Source organism: Atractosteus spatula, chromosome 18 (genome assembly GCF_055471065.1).
Source record: "Atractosteus spatula isolate fAtrSpa1 chromosome 18, fAtrSpa1.hap1, whole genome shotgun sequence".
Lineage (NCBI taxonomy): Eukaryota > Metazoa > Chordata > Actinopteri > Semionotiformes > Lepisosteidae > Atractosteus > Atractosteus spatula.
The window spans coordinates 13,084,834-13,108,380 of NC_142723.1; the positions used below are offsets into that span (position 1 = coordinate 13,084,834).

General features: G+C 45.8%; 1 protein-coding gene across 4 annotated transcripts; it reads right to left on the reverse strand.

Annotated features, from left to right (window-relative positions):
• Positions 1 to 651: 651 nt before the first annotated feature.
• On the reverse strand, positions 652 to 13,560 carry amdhd2 (amidohydrolase domain containing 2). Of its 4 annotated transcripts, none has more exons than XM_088936503.1 (13): positions 13,476 to 13,560; positions 12,139 to 12,220; positions 11,328 to 11,434; positions 10,162 to 10,298; positions 8,958 to 9,097; positions 8,450 to 8,504; positions 7,297 to 7,509; positions 5,097 to 5,185; positions 4,136 to 4,280; positions 3,708 to 3,815; positions 2,744 to 2,812; positions 2,118 to 2,219; positions 652 to 1,202 (listed from the first exon to the last, which is right to left on the reverse strand). In XM_088936503.1, the coding sequence occupies exons 3-13, from the start codon at positions 11,408 to 11,410 to the stop codon at positions 1,129 to 1,131; spliced, it is 1,215 nt and encodes a 404-aa protein (XP_088792629.1). In that variant the 5' UTR covers positions 11,411 to 11,434; positions 12,139 to 12,220; positions 13,476 to 13,560; the 3' UTR covers positions 652 to 1,128. The 4 variants fall into 4 exon arrangements, with proteins under 4 accessions (XP_088792629.1, XP_088792632.1, XP_088792631.1 ...); XM_088936506.1 differs by having other exon boundaries at positions 13,424 to 13,526; XM_088936505.1 differs by having other exon boundaries at positions 13,302 to 13,504.
• Between the last annotated feature and the right edge of the window lie 9,987 nt (positions 13,561 to 23,547).

The window sequence follows — 23,547 nt, forward strand, 5'->3', positions numbered from 1 at the left end:
CTGAAGACCATACTGCCAATTAGTGTTCGCTTTGCATATGTGAAGTCAACATCAGGTTAATTTGTGATGCTGAACTCAAGGCGCTCCTTTTTAATGCTACTAATCATAGTACATAAAATGATGGCACTGTAATATTACAAAATAGATCACAAAACAGGCAACGTTTCAACCTGTGCTTTCTTCTTTACTGCCAGTGGTGTACAGGTACGTTAAAGACTCTCAGCCAGCGGTTTTGTTTTGAGCAGACTGAACTGACATGAGTTTCCAGATGTTTGCCCTGTGTCACAGGGTGAAGACATGGTGTGTGGAAGAAGTGTGTTCCTGCTGGGCTCGTTTTGTCTGCTTGGCAAGGGGACAGGACTGAACGGTTCTTATTCTGCCCTTTGCTAACCAACAGTGAAGGAAGTGTCTCTTGACTCAGTTACAGGATTGGAGTGGGAGGAGGGATCTACTCCCCAGATTTGATCCTGGCACACAGCCCAGACCATGGACTAGAAGAGAACCCTGTGGTAGGTTAGTGTTTGCCAGGAAAGCATGTATCCAAAAGCCATATCAAGCGGTCTCTTGTCCCACTTAATGAAGTATCCACGACATGAAATTTTCAGGATCAGCTCAAGGCACATGGTTAACATGGGCTGCTATCCACGGACTGCGTTTGGCCATAATTTTTTTATTCTTTCACCCTAGTGTGGCGTATTCATAGATTTCATCCCCTTACATTAATTTGTCCTTATCGCTAGGTCGTACTCTCTATAAGAAGCCCTATAAAAATACAAACCCTCTCCAACTTCTGATTCTTTTCACACACTACACCTTCATTAAACTTTACAGTGATCATTCCTATATGGCTTATTTGGTTCGTGTTTAAAAAACTGTACAGTAGGTTTACGATGGGCCTCCCCCATCCTTTTTCAATATTAACCAATAATGTCTTCTCGGATGGGTGCTGTCCAGACTCATCACTGCTCAGCAGAATCCCAGGTCCCACCGAATGATAATTAAATCCGCATCTTGGGCCACCCCTTGTGGTGGAGTCATGGCACTCTGCTCTCTGAAGAAGAGTGCCCCCTAGTGCCAGTGCTGATTTCCAACGAAGCAGTGCAGCTCCATTCTGGGGGCAGGGAGTGGTTATTTCTCCCAGACCTGCTCCCCTGCGATGTATGTAGCTTTGACGTCTAGGCTGTCGTCCAGCAGGACAAAATCTGACATGGGGTGAGAGAAAGAAAAGTTAAGAGCTTTCATTTTTCACCGGCCTGCAACAACCCAGATGTTTATCTTTCATCTTTAATTCAGCTTTCATCCCAGGTACTGAATAATTGGTTAAAGCCCTGCTCTCTTCTCCTATGGCAAGCTATTTATTTACCCCTCATCCCTTTCACTTTAATTTTAGACCCGCCACGCACAATGGTTATTCATTCTTTGCTATAAATAAATTATGAAATTATATATACTGTAAACTAAACAAATAACCAGAGATGAAGCAAAAACTGACCTTTCTTGAATCAATCTTTACATTTACATATACAAACGCAAAACAAAACACAAACTGGGCAGCAGGGCAGTGTGCGCTACACACTGCCGCCTCACAGCTCTCGAGTCCTCCGGTTGATGGCCGACTGGGTGACCTTCTGAGTGGAGTTCGCGTGTTCTGCCCGGTGCTTTCGTGTGAGGGTGTGTGCCAGGCAATGCACAGGTGTAGCCCCTGGTCCTTTCTGCTCTGCCCTTTATCAGTGCGAAGCCGTTTTAAGACAATCGCTGGACTGAATACATATGATCACTGTCCTCACTTTGGCTCAGAACTTCCTTTGTCTCTTAAGCTCACATCTTTAGTTTGATTTTAACCAGAAGCCCCAACAAGAAACAATGCAAGACGTTGAATACGTTTCCCCCTGCCTCCCTCCCCCCCCCCACTGGCCTCCCCAGTCCTCTCCAGACCTCACTACAACCAACCAGACCTACGCCAGTCTTTCACTGATCCCATCTGCAGCTTTGCTTCAGATCTCCAGAGTACTTCAGCTCAGAATGTCAGATATGTTATACACCTTCTTCACCACTTATACAGCCACTTACTGCATCAGCAGCTTCTTCTTAAGGAGCAGAGTATCCTACCCGCTCACCTGCATCTGTACCGTAGTCCAGTGTGCCCTTCCGCTGGCTGATGCCCAGCAGCTGGGCTGGGTGGAGGGATGCTGCTTCCAGTGCCGCCTCTACAGTACAGCCTGGAGAGGATGGAGAAGGCAGGCTGGTTACAGGGAGACACAGCTGGGCAGAAGCCCAAGTGTGTACCATGTCTGAAGGCAGAACGGAGGAGAAGGACAATACTGGACAGAACTTACAAGTGGCATCAAGGTTATTATATACTGCTGTGCAAACGTCCTGGGACATTCTGCACTGTCCTGCTCAATGGTTTTTCCTTCTTTGGGCAGACAGTTCTGCGACAGCCCTCTGCTGAAATGTAAGCAGTTATGCCTCACCCCAGCAGTTAACCCTGCCTTTTTCGATTCGTCCTCCTTGAGGCAATGGCGGCATGCAGGCCAGTCCTGCACACCGACACCTCCGTCCCAGCCTTCTGCCGGGTAAATGGAAACGGATCGGGCTGCAATTTGTTTCAAAAACCTGTAGAGCCCACTCCACTTCCAGCAGGTCCCTGCTTCTTGCCCAACAGGCTACCCTGCGGGGGTGACCCAGTATTTTGGCCAGCGAGTGTACAAGGGACAGAGGCGAACGGAGAATAGGCTCTCACCACTGGCCTGCAGGAAATGCCTGACGCACATGTCCATAGTGGCAATGCTGCCACTCAGGGTCTTGGTTCCTGAGGGAGACAAGCGGAGAGGAATGTCAGAGAGCTGTCAGCAGGGGGCGACACCCCAGACTCTGGGAAGCTTTGTGTTCGTGTTACATTTAAACGTTAACACAGGAAAACCCCAAATCAACCTAGAATTTTATCTCCAGGGGACCCCAAAACTACTTGTTTCATTTTGTTTGTGAATTGTAACACTATGAGTTTGTCATTCCTTTGTTATTTAGTTTGAAAAAAATACAAACACCCTTTGTGTGGCACCAGAGGAATCATGCAAGTTCAGGCTCAATCAGATTTTTCTTTTGAGACAATTTAGACTTCAGAAAATACATTTCACTTGTTCAGTATGTTGGTTACCCATTATTTAGATTTGGCAGTGATGAATATTTTCTTAAATTCCCTTAACAACAACAAAAAAAAAACAGTTTGTAGAGAGATAGTTTGTAGAGAAAAAAGTTTTTTTTTGCTGTGAAGGAAACCACATGGTCCCGATTTCCTTACAGCGGTTACAAAAGCTTAAAGGTTAAACGAACACACCTTTCAAGAGAACCTGAAGTTAGGGCAAAGGATAACTTTGGGGTGTTGCATCCAGGAAATTAAGTTTTGGAACTTTGATAGGCAAAAATAAATGGAGATATTCTGGCAAAATAATTTGCTGTGAGCAAAAAAGATCTTTGAAAGACACCCCAAGTTGTGGCAGTCAAGAACAAGCTACCAAGCCATGTTGCTGAAGCGGATACCCTGGCTTCTTTGAAGAAGAGGCTGAATGATATCCTTGGTCCAAGTAGCTGCCAACTACTAAATGGGTTAAATGGGCAGAATGACCTCCTCTCATTTGTAACTGCTCTTATGTAAATCGCACAACGTACGGACCAATCAGTAAAGAAACAAAAAAGGAGATCCAGACCTGCCACGTAGGCATTGAGCCCCTCAATCTCGATGACCTGCTGCCCCAGAGTGTGACGCCCGGGAGGCAGCCCCATAGCAGTGATGGCATCAGTCACCAGCACCAGGCCTGAGGGGAAACAGCAGCACAGGTCACTGACGCACGCTCACGGATCTCCAGCAGGGCAAGGAACACTCCTGTGCCAGGCGAGCGCTCTTTTTCCACCTTTGATCTCTCGTCGGGCGAGCTCTTCTCATTCATCAAAGACTGTACCGCATCTGAATTACACAAACGGGGCGGACGTCTTCTCTTCTCTCGCTCGTGGGAGAACTAAAACTGATTGCACCGAAGGGCCGCTTCAGAAACGTCACGCTGACTTCGGTCACCATCGTTCTAAGCCCCCTCCCGGGAAACGCGAGCGTTACGCGCGGATGGCGACGGGAGGTTACCTGCTGGGTGGGCGCGGTGGGCGATGCGCAAGGCAGCGGGGTTGGTATGGATGCCATCTGCGATCATGCCATAGAAGACAGTGCGCCCGGTAGGCACACGGTCGCTAGTCAGGAGGCCTACGATGCCCGGGTCCCTGTGATGGAACTGAACAGACGACACGCTGCTTGTCATTACATGAGCTAGCCACAGTATGGCACTGTACGCACAATATAAAAAAGTTTCCCACAGCTTATTGTTAATTTCTCTAGGGCTTTTATCCTTTTATCCACCCCATTACATCTATAGGATTGATACAGATAGGCATTACACTGAAACTAACTGAGTGAAGTATCTTGCTTAAGGGTGCAACAACGGCGCCCTACCTGGGATTTGAACCTCCCAGCTGTGAGCCCAGAGCCCAGAGCCCAGAGCCCAGAGCCCAGAGCCCAGAGCCCAGAGCACTGCCGCAACACTAGCTACCACATCAACACTTTTACTGTGGTTTTTCAGATCTTACTTTACACCACAAAAGAACGTCCATTACACTTGGGCTTCAGTTTGACCAATGTGTTCAATTTAGAACAGACAGAGGAAGCAGGCTCTGAGGCATTAAATTGGCTGGGAGCAGGGGTGGTCAAATGGTCATTTCTTACTTAACATCGTACAGTACGTGTCCAGTGCTTATTGTGCTGTTGCTTCAGGACTCAAGGTCAACCTACTATTATTGTAAAAAAAAAGCAGCTGAACCCCTGAGCTGAACAAGCTTGTCGGAAAGTATTTTTACTGGACGTTTTCTGTCTGGTTTCCAATGTGTTACCATTGCTTGGTGGGTACAGCAGCCGGCCTTGAGAAAAAACGCTTTCAGGAACTGCTGCTGGACTCCGATTTGGGACGGAGGAGCGGAGCGAGTAGCGATCCAAGTAAAAACCGGAGCCAATGCGCTCTGGAGGAGAGAGCGGGAGGGGGGGGTGAGGGACTCACAGGCAGCATGGCGTTGAAGAGGTGAGTGATGAAGGTTGCGCCCTCTTGCACTGCCTCCTCCGCCTGGGAAAGATTGGCAACGGAGTGTCCTGGGACGCAAGGGAGAACCAGGGGAATTCAGACACTCGGCTGCACAATAGCTTCAGAAGGGTTTTCGCTTTTTGGTAAAAGAAAAAAAAAATGGATTCAACCAGGAGATCTGCAACCCTGTCTTGGAGAGCCGCAGGACCGAGTGATCTCACTGGACCAATTATTTGGCTAATGAGTTAGAGTGCTTTCTAGGCTTCTGCTCATTGATCACTTAATGCTCTTAATACACCCCTGCAGGGCTCTCTCCCACCAGGGCCAGGCTGGTAGGCCGCCTGTCCCCTCCAAAGCCTCCGACGTCGGGCTGCTGTAAAGAGACCCCCCAACTTCTCACACTTTGCTGCTCGGTATTGTTTTCTCAATGCAGAGAGCCACATTGGCCTTTCAGGAAGTATGGTACATGGAAGAGGAGTTTGAAGTATATTTTGTTATTCAAGAAAGTTAAAGTTATCAGTGTTCAAAGGGTGAGAAATTTGCCTAGTGGTGGATACTTGGAGGGGGGGACCATACAACATTCAAAGGTATGATATAATATGAAGCAAACTAAAATAATGAAGTAAAATAAATAGATCAAATTATGCAGGGTTAACTTTAAACCCTTCTTTCTTATTACTCAGCACATTTGATTCCTCTGGCAGGTGCTGAAAAGACTGATGTGAATTTATTCAGGGGCAGCTCAGCAGGACACAGTAGTAACGATGCACCAGCATGCGGTTGGGCAGGACACAGTAGTAATGATGCACCAGCATGTGGTTGTGCAGGACACAGTAATAACGATGCACCAGCATGCGGCTGTGCAGGACACAGTAGTAATGATGCACCAGCACGCAGTTGTGCAGCACGCAGTAGTAACGATGCACCAGCATGCGGTTGTGCAGGACACAGTAGTAACGATGCACCAGCACGCGGCTGTGCAGGACACAGTAATAACGATGCACCAGCATGTGGTTGTGCAGGACACAGTAGTAACGATGCACCAGCACGCGGTTGTGCAGGACACAGTAATAACGATGCACCAGCACGCGGCTGTGCAGGACACAGTAGTAATGATGCACCAGCATGCAGTTGTGCAGCACGCAGTAGTAATGATGCACCAGCATGCGGTTGTGCAGGACACAGTAGTAACGATGCACCAGCACGCGGCTGTGCAGGACACAGTAGTAATGATGCACCAGCACGCAGTTGTGCAGCACGCAGTAGTAACGATGCACCAGCATGTGGCTGGGCAGGACACAGTAATAAGAAAGCACCAGATGGGGTTAGGCAGGACACAGTAGTAACGATGCACCAGCATGCGGTTGGGCAGGACACAGTAGTAACGATGCACCAGCATGCGGTTGTGCAGGACACAGTAATAACGATGCACCAGCATGCGGTTGGGCAGGACACAGTAGTAACGATGCACCAGCACGTGGTTGTGCAGGACACAGTAATAACGATGCACCAGGATGCGGTTGTGCAGGACACAGTAGTGACGATGCACCAGCATGCGGTTGGGCAGGACACAGTAATAACGATGCACCAGCATGCGGTTGTGCAGGACACAGTAGTAACGATGCACCAGCATGCGGTTGGGCAGGACACAGTAGTAACGATGCACCAGCATGCGGTTGTGCAGGACACAGTAATAACGATGCACCAGCATGCGGTTGGGCAGGACACAGTAGTAACGATGCACCAGCACACGGTTGTGCAAGACACAGTAATAACGATGCACCAGCATGCGGTTGTGCAGGACACAGTAGTGACGATGCACCAGCATGCGGTTGTGCAGGACACAGTAATAACGATGCACCAGCATGCGGTTGGGCAGGACACAGTAATAACGATGCACCAGCATGTGGTTGGGCAGGACACAGTAATAATGATGCAGCAGCATGCGGTTGTGCAGGACACAGTAGTACAATGCACCAGCATGTGGTTGTGCAGGACACAGTAGTAACGATGCACCAGCATGTGGTTGGGCAGGACACAGTAATAACGATGCACCAGCATGCGGTTGGGCAGGACACAGTAATAACGATGCACCAGCATGTGGTTGGGCAGGACACAGTAATAATGATGCAGCAGCATGTGGGCTTATATCACCAGCACTGGGCTTATATCTTCCTACCTAGAGAGACCGTGATCCCCCTCTGCACCAGCTCCTGGATCACTCCCAAGCTGTGAGGTAGCTCCGGGGCCAACGTCACGATGCTAACGTCATCCAGATATCCGTACGTGTCCAGCAGGTCCCGGGCGCCCCCTGCCTGGAAAGTACGCAGATACTGCTCCGGATGCGCCCCCTTCTTCTCTCTGCTGATAAAGGGACCCTCCAGGTGTACCCCTGTAGAAGCAGCAGGGAGCCCCATCAGCCTCACTGCAGAGCACAGCTGTAGCCTGTGCCACAGTTGTGTTAATCCGCAATTAGTGAATCTAAAACACAGCTTCGGTAAGACCACAGATCTGTCAATATTGCATACAGGTGTGGATACGAGATCACAAAAAAAGACATTTCTGCCCGGGGAAAAAACTCAAAAGAATAAAGTCCAGATTAATTCCTTCTTTTAAAAGAATGCCAAACACTATACAACACTTTCACCCTCGTTCTTTGGATTTTAAACAATATCTAGCAATGCCTGCATTTTAACAAGACATTGGCAGTGAAAACTCGAGAGTGGGAAAAAAAATTTTTCTTATCATTTTGCCCCACATTGAGCTAAAACCGCAATCATCTTTTGAGGTGGTGTAATTTTTGATTACCCTAATGAAATCTAAGTCATGTCCAACAGGTACTGAGGGTTACTGTTCATGTATAGCAGTGAACCGCAACACTAGCTGTCATGACAGGCTGCTCTCTGACCTCAAAGTTTCGACACTGGTGTCTGCGGTGCTATGCTCTCCCACATTATATATGATGGAAAGAGAGATGGTGCCTTTCAAAATCGTTCTGGGGAACTAATTCAAACTCCAACAGCTGGTGGTCACAGTCAAGTCTGTTACCATAACGCAGATCTATACTGTAACGCAACGGGGTTCAGGCGGGCACCCTTGCCGCATTAGGTCGGCCCCCCACCGTTGGGGGCTCGAACCCGGGACTCCCGCGTCACTCGGCAGGGACCCAGCCCGGTGAGCTAAAGAGAGATCACCTGCTCTGGTAAGCCGGCTCTTACACAGTACCTGTCGGCCATAAGCGTTACAATATATACAGTTGAGAGAAATAGCTCAGAACAAGGGTGGAGATTCCATTTTTTTTTTTTACCAGATGACCAAGATCGGCCCCTTACCCAGAACCCCGGCGCCTTGCTCGCTGCCGTTGTTAACCTTGATCTCCGGGAGCACCTGGCAAAGGGGAAACGCAAAAGGTTAAAGGTCGGAAGCAGGAAATGGGGAAACGGGCTCCCCGCGAATATTTCAATGACAAAACATTTCCATCCGGCATTTAAAAAATGACAAATTTGTTCAAGAGAATTATAAAATTGCTGAAGTGGATTCACATCTCTAATTCCCCCGAGACAATAAATGGATAATACATTTATTAAAATCACACTTCATCCACTAAAAGGAGCTGGCCAGTTTTCTGAAGACATCTCAGCACCTAGAGATGGTACCCAAGGAAAGTGCCAACCCCACAAAACGGAGGAAACACTGTTTGTATCTTAAATGTGAAACACTGAAAGTGACAGACATGTGCGCCTACAGTAATTACAGCCTATCTGCTCGAGAATGCAGAGAGTCTGACTTGTCTGGGACAGCGAGAACAGTGTCGAAGGCCGCTGGTTGGGGTCTCGTCACCTTGTGGTAGATGTCAGGTGGCGAGGTCACCAGCGTGGGGCAGAAGGAGGTTACGCCGTGAGCCAAGACTTTTTTCGCCACCAGATCTATCCCCCCTTTGACGTCGTTGGTGGCCTGGGAGAAATCGATCCCGTAGCCTCCTGGAGATGAAACAGCGGGAGAAAGGGGTGGTCGCGTCATGCCTCCCGCAGCGAGCTGTACTAGCCAAGCAAAGCTGGGCCCTCAGCGGACAGACGTGGAGCTAGTGGACCAGTAGGTGGCGCTCGGCCCTCAAGAGCAGAAACCCAAACTGGTCCTGTGTGGGGCGATTGTAACATTAGAATGACTAAACTAAAGTCCTCACTACTCATGAGTCCCGACTGCCACCATGTGTCACCCAGGTGGGGCTGCATTTCAGTGGTAGGTGAGGTGTGTCCCCTCCTGTACAGTGCATTAAGCACTCTGAGAGCCTTCGGAATGAACTTCTCCATATAAATGCAAAAAATTATGTGTTTGATGTGTTTTACATGGAATGCAAGACACAGAACTCCAGGTGGATCAGCTCTTCAGGCATATGAGAAGGTTACAATGTTAAAACGTTACTTAACTGAGCCACCCCAAAGTACAATACACAATATTTCATCACTGCAGTCCTTAAATTTAGGGCCTGATCGGTTTGCAATCAGGGTAAATAAAGGTATCACAGAATGTAGAGCTCATTTGAACTCTTTGCCGCGATGGACCTGTGATTTATTACATTTATAAACGCGGCAGGGTGTTAACAACGAAAAGACAAATTATGGGCATGCTGGGTAAAGAGCTGTACCAGCAGGTGGCGATGTGGAACAACTGGGGTTTCAAAACCCTAGCACTTGCCCTTGAAATGGGTGACAATGGAAAAGATACAGTGGCATTAAAGATAAGATAAGATCACTTTATTGGTCATATGCAATTTCTTGCATTAGGAATTTGTCTTTTCGCATACCCCAGTTTGCTCTCCATGAGACACACAGACAGGGAGAGAAGCTCGGGGTCAGAGCGCAGGGTCAGCCATTTATACAGCGCCCCTGGAGCAGCTGGGGTTAAGGGCCTTGCTCAGGGGCCCAACGGAGTAGGATTCCTCTGCCGGCCGCGGGATACGAACCGGCAACCTTCCAGCCACAGGCGCAGATCCTTAGCCACAGAGCCACCACTCCACCATTTCCAGAGCAAGGTTCAGCCTCACCATTTATCTGAACATCGATGAAACCAGGAGCAATGATGCTGTCGTGGCAGTCCACCCACGCGTCCGCAGAGCCCTCTTCATCGAAGAACAGCTTCTCCGGGTTCAGGATCTTGCCCTCCCGGACCCACAGGTCCTCCCTGTCGCAGGACAGAAGAGCCACAGAGCTCATTGTTGAGCATTTTTCGGCGTTTGACAAACCAGGCACAACTGGGGGATGGGAACGTTGCACGGATTTTGGAATTTTGTTGCTGACCAGCAGGTCCGTCGAAAAGCACGTGTTCGAAAAAGCACTTTCCACACGCTAAACCCTCTTATTTCTTGACGTTTAAAAGCTGACATTATGATAAGTGGAGCCAAACTTTGGTGAGAAATGTAATCCCAACCTCCCGCCGGCACAAAAATATATTTTGGACACAAATTCAGCTGCAGGTTGCAACACAAAAAGAAATCTGGTGAAAACCCAGTCAGATTCTCATCACGTGGATTTAAAATACCTTACAGCTGGTATTTAAAAGATTCTGACTGATTTTAAAGTCATTAGAGCCCATTTTCAACTCAGTGAATTAAAGGGTCTAGGATTACAGGGTCTAGGATTAGGGTTAAGGTTCACTAGGATTAGGGTTAAGGTCTCCACAAGGCATAGACAATGTGGATGCCTTGCTGTGCTTTTAGCCAAACCTTGATCTGTTTCTGAGACCACCAACCCTGCTAAAAGCCAGACTTGGCATCTGCCTGCTGTGGCTGGCACTGCTGAGTTATCACTAGGTCCCTGCTTTATTTCTGACATTGTTGAAATACAATTTTTGGTAAACTTTTAAGGCTTCTACCACAATTTCTAGTAGTGCACCAAGACCCTGTTGCAAAACCCAAAACTTCTGCATGTCAGCTCAGAAGTTGACTTTCACTTCACTGCACTGCCAGTGGAAGGGATTTAGAGCATAGCTGAGTGTTTTTTTTCCCCACTTGCCTCCATAGCTGCAGCGAGGCACTGTAAATCTAATCCACTATCAGTATATCCAAGCATGAATTTGTGCTGGGTCGAATTATCACTCCAAACCAGTACCTTCTGTATTATACCCAGTGAGAATATCACCCATTAGCGTAAATTAGCTGCTGCGATATGGCTGCTTGGTTCCAGGCTCGAGCTGGACTGTGGCCTCACTCACCTCTGCAGCTGGTGGTCCTTCAGGATCCTGCAGTTAACGAACTGTGTGATTGGAGCGTCCGACACAGACTTATTAGAAGGCATCACTCCCAGAAACCCTTCTCACGCCTGCCGGGAGGAAGACACACAGCTCAAGAGCTACAGCAGCAGCGACAACTGGTGCAAGAAACAGTTAAGTCAACCATTGTACTTCACATTTGACCCGAAGAAGGCTCCACAGCCGAAACATTGTGTTTCTTTTCTTCTCTTGTCAGCATGGAATGAGCCTCTACTTGTTCCTTTGCAGCCTACGCATGCTAACGCAGCCCCCCACCTGAAGTACTTCACATTCGTTTGGGGGCTGCTGAATTTCAGAGTTAAACTCCTTGCCCCCTTAGCTTTCTGCAAAAACACAACACCTGTGATCTCAGAAGAGCACAGGCCGACACCTGTGGTGTTGAGGAGAAACAGGCTAGCTTTACCGTTTGCTCAAGGACAGCTACAGCCTGGGTCCCTTTATTGACCTGGTTAACCAATCCACTCCTCCGCAACATGAATATCCCATACAGATAACATGCAGAAAAGTGGATCACCAGCAACAGATACACCCATCTGCAGGCTTTGGTTATGAAATACCCACATGACTCAGACAGACATGTAGAGTTTTTCATGCCTCATGATATCCATGGATTTTGAAACCAAGCTCGCTGACAGTCTGGGCAAATTCTCAAGTCTGATACCTCATTCCGCACACTGAACCTAGAACATTCGACTGCCCTCCTGCTATCTCATTTCCCTGATGATCCTGCAACAAGAAGGGAATGAAGCCCTACCTTCTTAACGCAGAGGCTGTGACATACGGGACAGCAGGGCAGGAAAGGGCAACGAACTGGGTCGGCAGCCGAGTCCGAAGACCTGCAGGCAGTCAAAAGAAGAGAAAAAAAAAACTTAACACACACAACTGCGAAAGTAAAAAAAAACCTTTGGGTTTTAAGGCTCTCGGAACCTCTACTGTGTGTCACACCTGCCACCAATTCCTTGCAATTTTGTAACCTGACAATTTATTGCTGGACGTACTGTACAGCCTGCAAATTCAGCAGGAGCAGTATTTCTTAGCTCGGAAAAGAAAGATGTAAACAGCGTTCAGGGATTTTAATTCAGCACAGAAATACCAATGGGCTCTCCGGCTGTCTCCACAATACCGCAATGGATCCTACTGACCAGGTTACACATTGGGTGTCTGCCGATCACTAGCAACGACAGACAGGAGCAAAACCCTCATTGGACTGATGATGACACCTGTGATATAGCACAGAAGTGGACTTTACCCATTCTAAATAAAATCTGGGCTCTCACAAATTTCATGTGGCGTATCTGACATCATGTAACAGTCAGTGAGATGTGGCACATTTCATCACTGGTATAAACCAGGCCACATACAACAGAATAGTTCTAAGATCCAAAAAGCACTTATGTTGATAGTGGTTAATTGGTTCTGCTGCTTTCTCTCTCCCTGATCGAAAGGCATTACCTACTATTGTAAGGCAGACCTTGAACTGCTTTTCAGACCATAAACCCTCTGTAATTGAGGTCTGCAAGATAAGTCGTGTTGTTAGCCCTACTGTTGCACTGGAGTTTGGAACATTTCAAGCACACAGCTGTAGTTTGTCAGTGCGTCGACAGAAAAATAAAACCTTTAAAAATATTTACATTTTGAATTCCTACAAAATACGTTGATACAGTATACACGATGCATCTAGAACATAACGAGGCTGAAAAGTATTCAAAAAAACAAATATGCATTAATGAAAACACATCACAAATGAGTTATTCAGTGAATATTTAAAATGCGGGGTAAATTATTCCCGGTGTGACTGTTACAGCCCCAAGCAACTATTGCTCCAGGCCGCTGTTCCAAACCCCTGATCACCTATGACAAAGGTGAGGTTTCACTCAGCACAGGAAAAGACAAACAAAAATGTCTAGGATTGACTACCGGGAGATTCCCTCTGACTCCGCAAGAAGAAAAGAGCTTCATACACAGGAAACCGACACAAGCAGAGTAACTGACAAATAAAGGCCTGCCCGGCGTCCTTTCAAAAAATCCGTCTATACAACCGATCGATTAAAGAAGAGGTCCTCCTTCCTGATACAGAGGCACGTCTGTCACCTGTCCGTGCACCGTCTCTCGTCACCTCCGAGCTCAGCACATAGGTGCCCCGCAGTCGCAGCTCCGGAGCCCGAGTCATGTGAGGAAAGTGCTTCGGTCAGCTGAGCCGCACGGCACTTCCCGGAGGAGCCGCTGTGAACCAATGGCAGCGTCGCTGCGGCGTGTAGCGGCGGTGTCTGCACAGCCGTCCGCCTCTGAGATACGCAAGGGGGCAGGCGAAATCGTCCTTTGGATTTGCAGGACTTGTAATAGCCGATAAATCGGAGGAAGCAGTTAGAAAACGGGTGGATGGACAGTCCTCCAGCTGTTTTAAACCCGTGGTGGTGAATTCACGTGTGGGTGTGTACAACGAAATTGGTATTATTGCAGAAAACTCCATAATAAAACTGTGCCTTTGCCTTTCTTGTAATTACTTAGGCAAAGAATTTTATAATTCTTTCTCGTCTTATCGCAGTTAAAGCCTGTGTATCAAAATATAACCTTGTGATGTCTTTTACTCCAATGTTAAGGGACACACCGAAGCTATTGAAGTGTATTTATTTAAGAAAATTCATTTTAGATCACCATATAGATCGTTTTTCTTTAACCCAATCACTAAATGGATTGCATTGCAATTCTTAAAACATATTTTTCGTCGGGGAAAGAAACCATACATTTCACTCGCTAAATGCTCGTCCCCAGACGTCTCTTAAGGATATGTTTTCAACAATGAACACCGACTTTAGCTAAAGACGCGTAAAAAAAGCGAATATTTTCAGTGTAAAAACCTGAAAATAGTTCGCTAAAAAAAAAAACAAATCACAAAAGTTCTCTGAACCCGAGAGCGCTACAGTATCACTGAAGGCATCACATTGAGTTTAACACGCAAAGGGGTCATTTCCGTTTTTAGATACTTTCATTATTTGTTTTGGGAAACAATAAAAACAATAATCACAAACGAGAACAAAACAATCCGTCCTGACCTCAACATCTTGCCTACATGTAGTTCCAGACTACCAGACCGCGGATAATTCCATTTAGTGGCAAACTCAACTCGATTCAATGTAGTTTTATATAGCACCTTTCACAACAAGGTTGCCCCCAAGGCGCTTAACAAAGCAAGTGACCGTACATGTTGTGAATACAGAACAGAAAAGACCAGAAGACAACGGAGGAGAGGTACCAAAAACCCCTTAGTAACGAGAACAAAAACCTCTAGGGGTCCAAGGTCAACTGGCTGCCCAACCCCTTTGGGCAAACTAATGGCAGACGTTTTAGCTACTGTACATGCCTGAGAGATTTTCCTGCTAAAAATGAAGGGTGTGAAAACATTTACGGTAGCGCAAAAGACAGATGCAACATCCTCCATTGACAAACCCACCCATAAAAAAAACACGAGTCTGTTTTGGTTGATTTACGGCTGCATATTAATCACGTGTAAAACGCAATGACAAGGTGTTGCAGGAATTCGTCGTGCGTGCCTTCCAGGCGTGCCCACAAAACACGCCAAGTGGAAACCCAGCCAGCAGCTGTCTGCTAGGACACGTTCCCACGCCATTCTGCGTGGTGGAGAGCGGGACCCGTGTCAGTGGCCCGAACACCACGCGTGACAGTGCGGGCAGGGATGAGAACGGTGCCGCATCTCTCGATGAAATTCGCCCCTGGAAGACGAGACCGAGGGGAGAATTCCGAGGAGGACACGCGAAACCTCATGGTAGAAAAAATTCAATATCTTAGTCAAGGGTCACGCAGAGTTATCTTTCCGTTTTTTAAATCACGAATGGGGAATTCTGAGGGGGGGAGGTGAGAGAGTGTCTTTATTATCCCCGTGGGGGGGGGGCAAGTTGTTTTACAGTAGCAGTGTTGGTGTACAGACAGAAGAAGAAAAACGACAGGAGCAGCAATACTGTATACGTCCATATTTGCATAGAAGTCAAGTGTTAAGTAACGATATGGCTACAGGTATGAATGAGATCTTGAATCTGTTGGTTTTGGAGTTGGGGAGTCGGTATTTGCGTTCTGATGGGAGTAACGAGTAACTGGAACTTATTAAACAAGGGGGGTGAGGGACCATCGCAGATGGATTTTGTTTCACACAAAACACGTGAATGATAGATGGAGGGGAGGGCTGGGAGATCAGCCCCGATGACCTCCTGACATTTTTTCCACGAGGCTGCCCAGTCTGTTCCTGCTTCTCAGACTCAGGCTGCCCGGCCAGCAGATCAGGGTAAAAGTTAGAACAGATTCAAGGAAGGACCGGTAGAACAAAATCAATATCATGTCCTCCAGATAAACTCCCTTTGCCTCTTATTCCAAATCAAATAATCCACACCGTCAGGCCGGACGTCTGTCAGATGTTTTCTCTTCTGCGCAGTGCAAATGACAGAGAAATGTTCATTGTTAAGAGTCTCTTAAACTCTGGGGTCATACTCGCCAGGGAGCCCTACTGTGACGAGGGCCGCCTGAACTTAGTACACTGAACATGAATGGGAGACAAAAACAAAGTGTTTCTTTTTCAGCCTGGCAATGCAAGAGCACTCAAAAGCTAAGCTGATCGTCTACAGCTGTATTGGAACAGGCCGCAACGTACAACTCCGCACAACATCTCTGCCGTTGGGAAATCGAGGATTTGTAGAAACCAAGGGGGACAGCATGATACAGAGCACCGGGCAAACTGAGCTTGAAGAAACTACCTGTGAAAAAAAGATGTTTAAAGTTTTAAAATGTAGATGTATGCTTTCCCTGCAGTGGTGCAGACGATTCAAAAAGCAATAATCAAAGACAATGGTAATGCGTGTTGTAAGTACATAATGATAGAAGTGTATAATTTAAAATGACGGTTGTTGATTTAAAACGGTATAATGCGCAGTTAACGGGCACATTTAGAATACACCGTACAATTTTGATCACCACTTCTTGTTTCTTTGGAATCAGTCCAAAGGCACAGGTGCCCATGTACAATTCCCGGGATTAAAGGTATGTCCTACACTAACAGAATTTAAGACTTGAGAGTCTTTTTGGAATACACTGTTTTTGGAACTCGCTAGGTAAAAGTTTTAGATGGCTTCATCACCAGGTTAATTATTTTAAACGAATAGCACTCACTTGCTGTACATTGCACCGTTGTTGAAATGCTTTTTAGTTTAGGACGGTTTAGGAAAATATTGCTGGATTTCGCTGCTAGCTGTTAAAAGTCCTGTCCGGGGAATGTGCTCATCTCCAGCGAGCGCCTTGTCAGGCGGGGTTATCTCTGAACGAGGCGGAGCTGCGCTAATTGTCAAGCAGCGGACTGAAACGCGGGTAGGAGTAATGAATGAGATAGATTGGGCGGAGAATCACATTGTTGCTTCCCAAAGAAAACAAGTCTCCGGAGATGTTTTTTCTTACAGCAAGCGCTGCGAGTTTCGGAGCGCTGTACTGTACATCTGTGGACGCCTGCTCACGAGTTGCGTGATCTCTTGGAGAAAAGCATCGATGTCTTTAGAAGTTAGCACATTCCAGCACAGATTATTGTCGCCGGAATCCTTTTGTGTCTGTGGAGGTAAGGCCGGAGTGAGAATAAATGTTTTTTTTGTGTGTGTGTATGGGGGGGACGGGTTTAAATTCGTATCAGCAAAGGGATTAAGTTAGGATCCGTCAGATTTGTGCTCTTTCAAAAGTTTACCAAGGACTCCTTGCTCAGTGTCGGTGCTCTTAAACGCTACAGTTTCGAAGTTTGCGTAACAAAACAACAGCGTCTATTGCATGTGATCTGGCAGTAAATCTAACTCAATTGGATCTTTATTAGAATGTATTGTGGTATTCCCAGTTGTTGCTACTTTAATATTTCTGCTACTCTAGAATGGATAAATGCCTTGTAGATGCAAAGTTTTTGGCGTTCTTCAAACATTGCAGACATATCGTTAAACTACACCGCGCGAGGATCCTTAGTTTTGTTCCAGGTATGGAAACAAAAACAGCGTATTTGTTTAAATATATACCCTTATAACTGTTTGGGATTTACAAGTTTGGTAACAGCAACCCCGAACAACACCACCTTCAAAAAGACGTTGATATACTGTACTTGCATAGCAACGTAAATAATGAGGGATTGTAAATGCAGTTGCGTGTCACTGTCTGCGGTACAGTATGTTTATTATTATTATTGTAGTCTATGTTATCTGTGGGATGGAGCGCCAGAGAGTGGATTGAAACGAGCTTGCTAATTTTGAAAATCATTGCTTGTCTAAACCGTTTATCAGCTATTTATATACTACAGACGAGAAGGGGTTATTCGCGAATCTCCTCCGGACGTGCAAAATAACTGCAAAAATGGATGCGGAGGGCATTACTGACACACTGTCCCAAGTTCTTTCTTCATTTCCTTTCAAACTAGCTTTAGGACGTATGATTAAAGCGGTGGTTTCGGAGACCCCTATTACTTGGAAGTTTTTTTTTTTCCAGACAAATGAGAAGTCTATGAGTATACAGTAGCTGAGGTTGTTCTGTGAAATAGGCTCTGAAATGGTGTAAGATGAGAGGGATTTAAGCAACCAGACTGGCAATATATACTGCAGATTAACAGTTCTTCGGGACAGGTATTATATATACAGTAGGTGTTTTAAAAGTACACTCGAAGCTCAAGTATTTCGCTTGGGATTAATGTTCAAGAATTTTGCTTCATGCCTTATGTTGTGTATGATTCTACGCTTTCCTTATACAGTAAAATTAATCATTTCCAAATCCCTACTCTTAAAACACTGAGCCAAAAGACATCAGCCAAGGACAGTAGTGACCAGCCAAGCAAAATAGCATTGTATAAAAATGTTGCTTTTGAAACAAATCCTTCTGTGCTTTAGTACATCTGGGGGTCTCAGCTGATGCTGCTGTGCAATCTTCTCACCTCACATAACCTTTCGGTTGCAATATCTGCTTTTCAGCCGTTTTCAAAGGGGCTGCTGCAATGCATTCATTATCTTCAACTAAAGGTGGGATGCTTAAAAAATCTTGGGGAATTCTGCCAAAAACAATATGCATGTACAGTATACTGGATTTAGGAACGATTTTTCTTTTCTAAATTAGTAATAATCAGCCATGCATTTAATTTGAACTACAGTACATCCGGCTCAGAATATATTCATAACCTTCTCCTGTGGCATTTGTGTGGAGTGTTTTGGCTGGCTAGATGGGACTTTCAGTCTTTTGTAACCTGATGTGTTTGCTTCTGACGCGCTGGGATGTCTGAACGGTGGATCAGTTTCACAAAAAGAAAAGTCGGTTATCTATGGCAACATTTGACCTGCTTGAATACGCTGTGATTGAATACACAGGTCTCAGATTAATGGCTGAATTTCATAATGTATTAACTGGTGCCATTTCATTTCTTTAGAAAAGATCCATTGCCCCTGGAGATAATTTGATAAACAGTGTGTTAGAGCATGTTATAGTTATATTTAGGTCTTTCTGTTCACTTTATGTATTTATGTGATGTCTTTCCACACCTTTTTGCTCTCCATTTATAAGTAAGACCACATGTATAAAAGAGAACCAGCACTTAAACACAGCTGTGTAATTGTACATTTTATTTAGGTAAATTGTTTTGTCATATGGGAAAAATGGAGCAGTTTGCAGTAGAGCAAGAAAAAATATTTGGTGGTTTGAAAAGCCACTTTTTGTATTTTTGCTAAGGAGGATTAAATCAAAGACATTGATCAGAATGTAGGCCCAGTTTATCACCGAAACTATAAAGGTCACATAATAAGTAACACCTCAACTTTTAAACAAAAAAAGGAACCAAAAACTTTTGATTTGACTTGTATCAGCAAGGTTAGGTCTTTTTTTTTCCAAGAGCCAGTAAGATGTTACTTTGTTTATCCTGCTGTAGTTATTTCAGAGATATTTTCAGCGAAGTAGGACTTACTCTCCAAGCATTGCTTGTATGAAACTGGGCAATGCAATTAATACAATTGCAACACTTACGGCTTCAGTTAGTTTAGTGAATTAGATTACAATTGAACAGCTCAGTGGAGAGAGAATCTGTCTATAAGAGATGTGAGGATGTATTGAGCTCCTACAGAATGGAGTGTAGTGTCTCTTGATATTTTTGGAAGAATTTTGTTTGAAACATTTGTCATGCAAGATAAGAGATCTCGAAAATCAGACATTGAAATAAATAGCTGGATTTGGTTGTTTTTTTTAATATTAGGAGGCTTTCCATACTGCCTGAGGAGGAGCCATGTACTCTGTTATAAATTGAATTTGCTCTGTGTCCCTTTAATGCTTTTATTTCAGTGCGTTTTACATCAGAGGAGGTCAGTAATGTCAAGTCCCAAAAGGGCTAGTAGAAAGAATGCTAATATTTGTGTTTGATGAAGGCTTGAATGATTTCCTTTTCAAGCATGGAGCCACGATCAAACCGAATTCCCATATCTGCTGCTGTTTTCCAGTTCACTGTACCTGGCTTCAAATAAAATTAAGCAGGAGTCCTTTTTTTAATCCTGGAATGTAAACTTGTACACTGTCCTGCGGGGCTGCATTCCTGCAGTTCTTATAGATCTCTTTGAATCTGCAGCACCAGAAGAGCTGGGGAAAGCTGATAATGTGCTGCAATCAAGCAGGTAATAAATTAAATTAGATCATTTGTCCCAAAGGCCCTCCAGGCCAGAGTTTTTGAAGCCCTGTGCCGACCACCTAATTGCTGTGCACGCTTGACAAGGATTACTCTACTACATTACGAACGGGTGTGCATGTGAAGTCATCCTGTTGCATACTGCACTGTCCAGCCCAAAGAAGAGGAGAAAGACTTGCTCCAGTGCTCAATGTCATGAGCTATGCAAACATGCAGACCCCCCTCAGATGCACCCTAGAGCTGTGAAGCACAGACCACAGTGCTATGCTGTGTCACCCTTAAATAAACAGACTATAAATTAGTAGCATAATAGTTGAGTTGGCATTTGGAAGAGTCACAAGGCCTTTAATTTCAGACCCATTATGGCACTTCGTGAGCTTGTTATTGTTGATAACAGGACTGTGGATTCAATCTTGCGTTGGAACATTCTGATAGAGAATTCTGACCTCTGACCAATTGCCGAACAACTATGGTCTGCTCATTCTCTGATGTCTGGTAGTACAGGCTAAAGGACTTGCTCAGATGTTCCACGGTGTTGTTGGATTTTGTTTTCCGATTTCTTTCTTGTCCTGTTCTGGTGGGTTTTGCATCACGTGCTGCTGTTGCGCGTGTCTTTGAACACATGGTTTTACAGTATCAGGGCCAAAAAAAATCTGTGAGTTCCATTCAGGTTCACTTTGAGTTGCTTTGAGTTGGAAAGGTAGAGAGGAAGCAAAAGGAAACCTCGTGTTTCACCTATATCTCCCCCCCATGGCAATTGCTAAGAACAAACACAACAGGATATATCGAGTGGAAGAGACAGGGAAGAAAGGGGCATCTTGTCTCGGTGTGAAAACGAGCCAGAACTGGCCGGTTTTGTTTGAGATGTTTCTTTGGTAGGCTGCAAAGACTTCATCCAAAAAAGAGGATGCGTCTCTTCCTCTCCCACCCCCCCTTACCCCCCCCCCCCCCCCCCCGCTGATGAATCGGAGCTTTTGTTTGGGACAAATGCCGAGCCTCTGGAGGAGTGAATGTACACACTGCAGACTCCTCGATGGAGCTGTTGGCTCAGGAAGGGTTTGCCGTGTCTTGTAATGCCTTAAGAACAAAAAGTGCATTGAAAAAATAAATGCTAGATTTGACTTTACTGCTTGTGTTTCTGCACAGGGAGGTACACACAGAGGAGAAATTTACAGTTACATATTTTAGTCTCCATACAAAACACCGGACTTCAAATCCTTATTAAGTATTTATTAAGTTACTTTTAAGTAAAACCAATCCTCAGAAGGAATGTGCAGCTGTGTGGGTTTAACACATACTGAGCAAATTTACCTCAGAGTTAATTTTTTTTAGGTTAGCAGCGGTCGTGGTAAAGTAATTATTTTTCTTCATTTAGTTGTGCACTGCCATTTGATTCTCATAATATTCTAATAATTAACAGTTCTGTTGACAATTAACTAACAAATCTGTTGATCACTTAATCAGATTCAGACATTCTAATAATACTGTTGGTATCACGATCAGAATTTTTCTTCCATGAATGTTGTCAGAAATCTCGACTATCCAATTGCTTATTGGGCGCCCACCCAAATCTCTAACTGTGTCTTGACATCTGAGCTGCCTGGATCCTCCTTAGGAGAACGTAGCGGTGGCTCTGTGACTAAGGATCTGTGCCTGTGGCTGGAAGGTTGCCGGTTCAAATCCTGCGGCCGGCAGAGGAATCCTACTCCGTTGGGCCCCTGAGCAAGGCCCTTAACCCTAGCTGCTCCAGGGGCGCCGTATAAATGGCTGACCCTGTGCTCTGACCCCAAGCTTCTCTCCCTGTCTGTGTGTCTCATGGAGAGCAAGTTGGGGTATGCGAAAAGATAAATTCCTAATGCAAGAAATTGTATATGGCCAATCAAGTGATCTTATCTTATCTAAGGATGTTCTGATGGACATGCAACACACTCCACAAAGATCTTTCAGGTGGTTCACTGTCAACTGGAGAAGATGCGTGCTCTTCAATGCTGTTGCTGGAAGCGCGTAGCTGCACATGTTTGTAACAGGGGATGGATTCTGGCTGAATAATTCCACGGTGGCTCTGTGCAGGAATCCCAGTCAGAGCCGGCAAAGGTCGTGACCCAGCTTTGAACTTGCAGAGCACTCGCAGATTGAACTCAACCTTTAATTTGAAAACGAGTGAATGCCTGTACTGGCCGAGCCGATCGTGGGCTCTGTTTCACGATGATTTCAGCGCATTTTCATTTCCTTGTCTCTCCTGAGTAGAATGTTACTCGTTGCGGAAGAAGACATGGTTGACGGGATTCTTTTTTCAGTTGTTGCATATCGTCGCGTGGCTTGATTCCAGTGGTCTTGGGGCTTGTCCAACTCCAGATCCTGGGGGGCCTGTTTTCTCTGAGATTCTCGTGAACTTTCGGGCAGCCCGTGGAGCCTGTGAGTTTGCCAAGGAACACAAACTATCGAGGGTGCTGTTTTCCACAACAAGAAAACAATCTAAAAGTTTGGTTTGCAGTAATATCGTCTTACTTTAGTGGTAGATGCCCCCAGGATCTCTTTATAGACAAATCGTAAAACATCACTGTCATCATCACTCTTCCGTGATTAGCAGGTGTGGAGGACCCAAACGTGTGCTTGAAACTCAGATGTTCCTGAGCTCTTGGAAGGGTGGTTTTGCATGTTCTTCGATCTCCAGGCTCAGATGGTCACCACTGCAAAATGTTAAAGGTTTGCCTCCAGGCTCATTGCTCAAATCCTGAGCTAATCCTGAAAGCAGTCGGACTGACAGAAGTAGGGCAGAGCAAAGATTCTATTAAAAACCCATGGAATGCTGTACAAAGAGGGTCTTCACTCACGCTGTCTGGCTTAGATCCTCGTGATCAGGGTGGGGATGCTTTGAAGGCTCAGCTTGAAGTGAGGGTTAACTCCGCCTGGCGAGTGTGTGATCGTATGTGTCAGCCCCTGCACCGTGGGGCAGGGAGGGGGTGCCGCAGGCTGGACCGAGTGCCAACGTCCATCGCTTTAAAAAAAAAAGTAAAATCTTGCACATCTGGCTGTGTGAGAGCCTCCACAATGGAATCAGGAAAGGGCTTGAAAAGCCGACAGGAATGACTTCGGACCAGAGAGGAAGTAGGGAGGGGGCGAGGGTGGAGAAAGATGGGCACAGACACGCAGCCTTTCCGTACGCAAAGGAACAACGTTGGTTTATTTTGAAGCATGATGTCATCTCCGAGCCTCTAAATCGGAACACGCAGACGTCCAAAGGTTACTATCGGCTATGCAGGGTGAAGGTTACAAGACCTTCCTGTAGATTTGGTTGATATATATATATGGACGATGGAGAAGGATGTTGGACAATATTCCGGTGTTAACTGTATAATTCCTTGGACAGCAATGTGTTTCATGGGAATGTAGGTATTCATTATTCACAAGCACCAGAATGAAATTCAGGTGTAAGTTTTCACCGAGTATTTTCACTGGTGAATACATATTACAAAAATATAGATT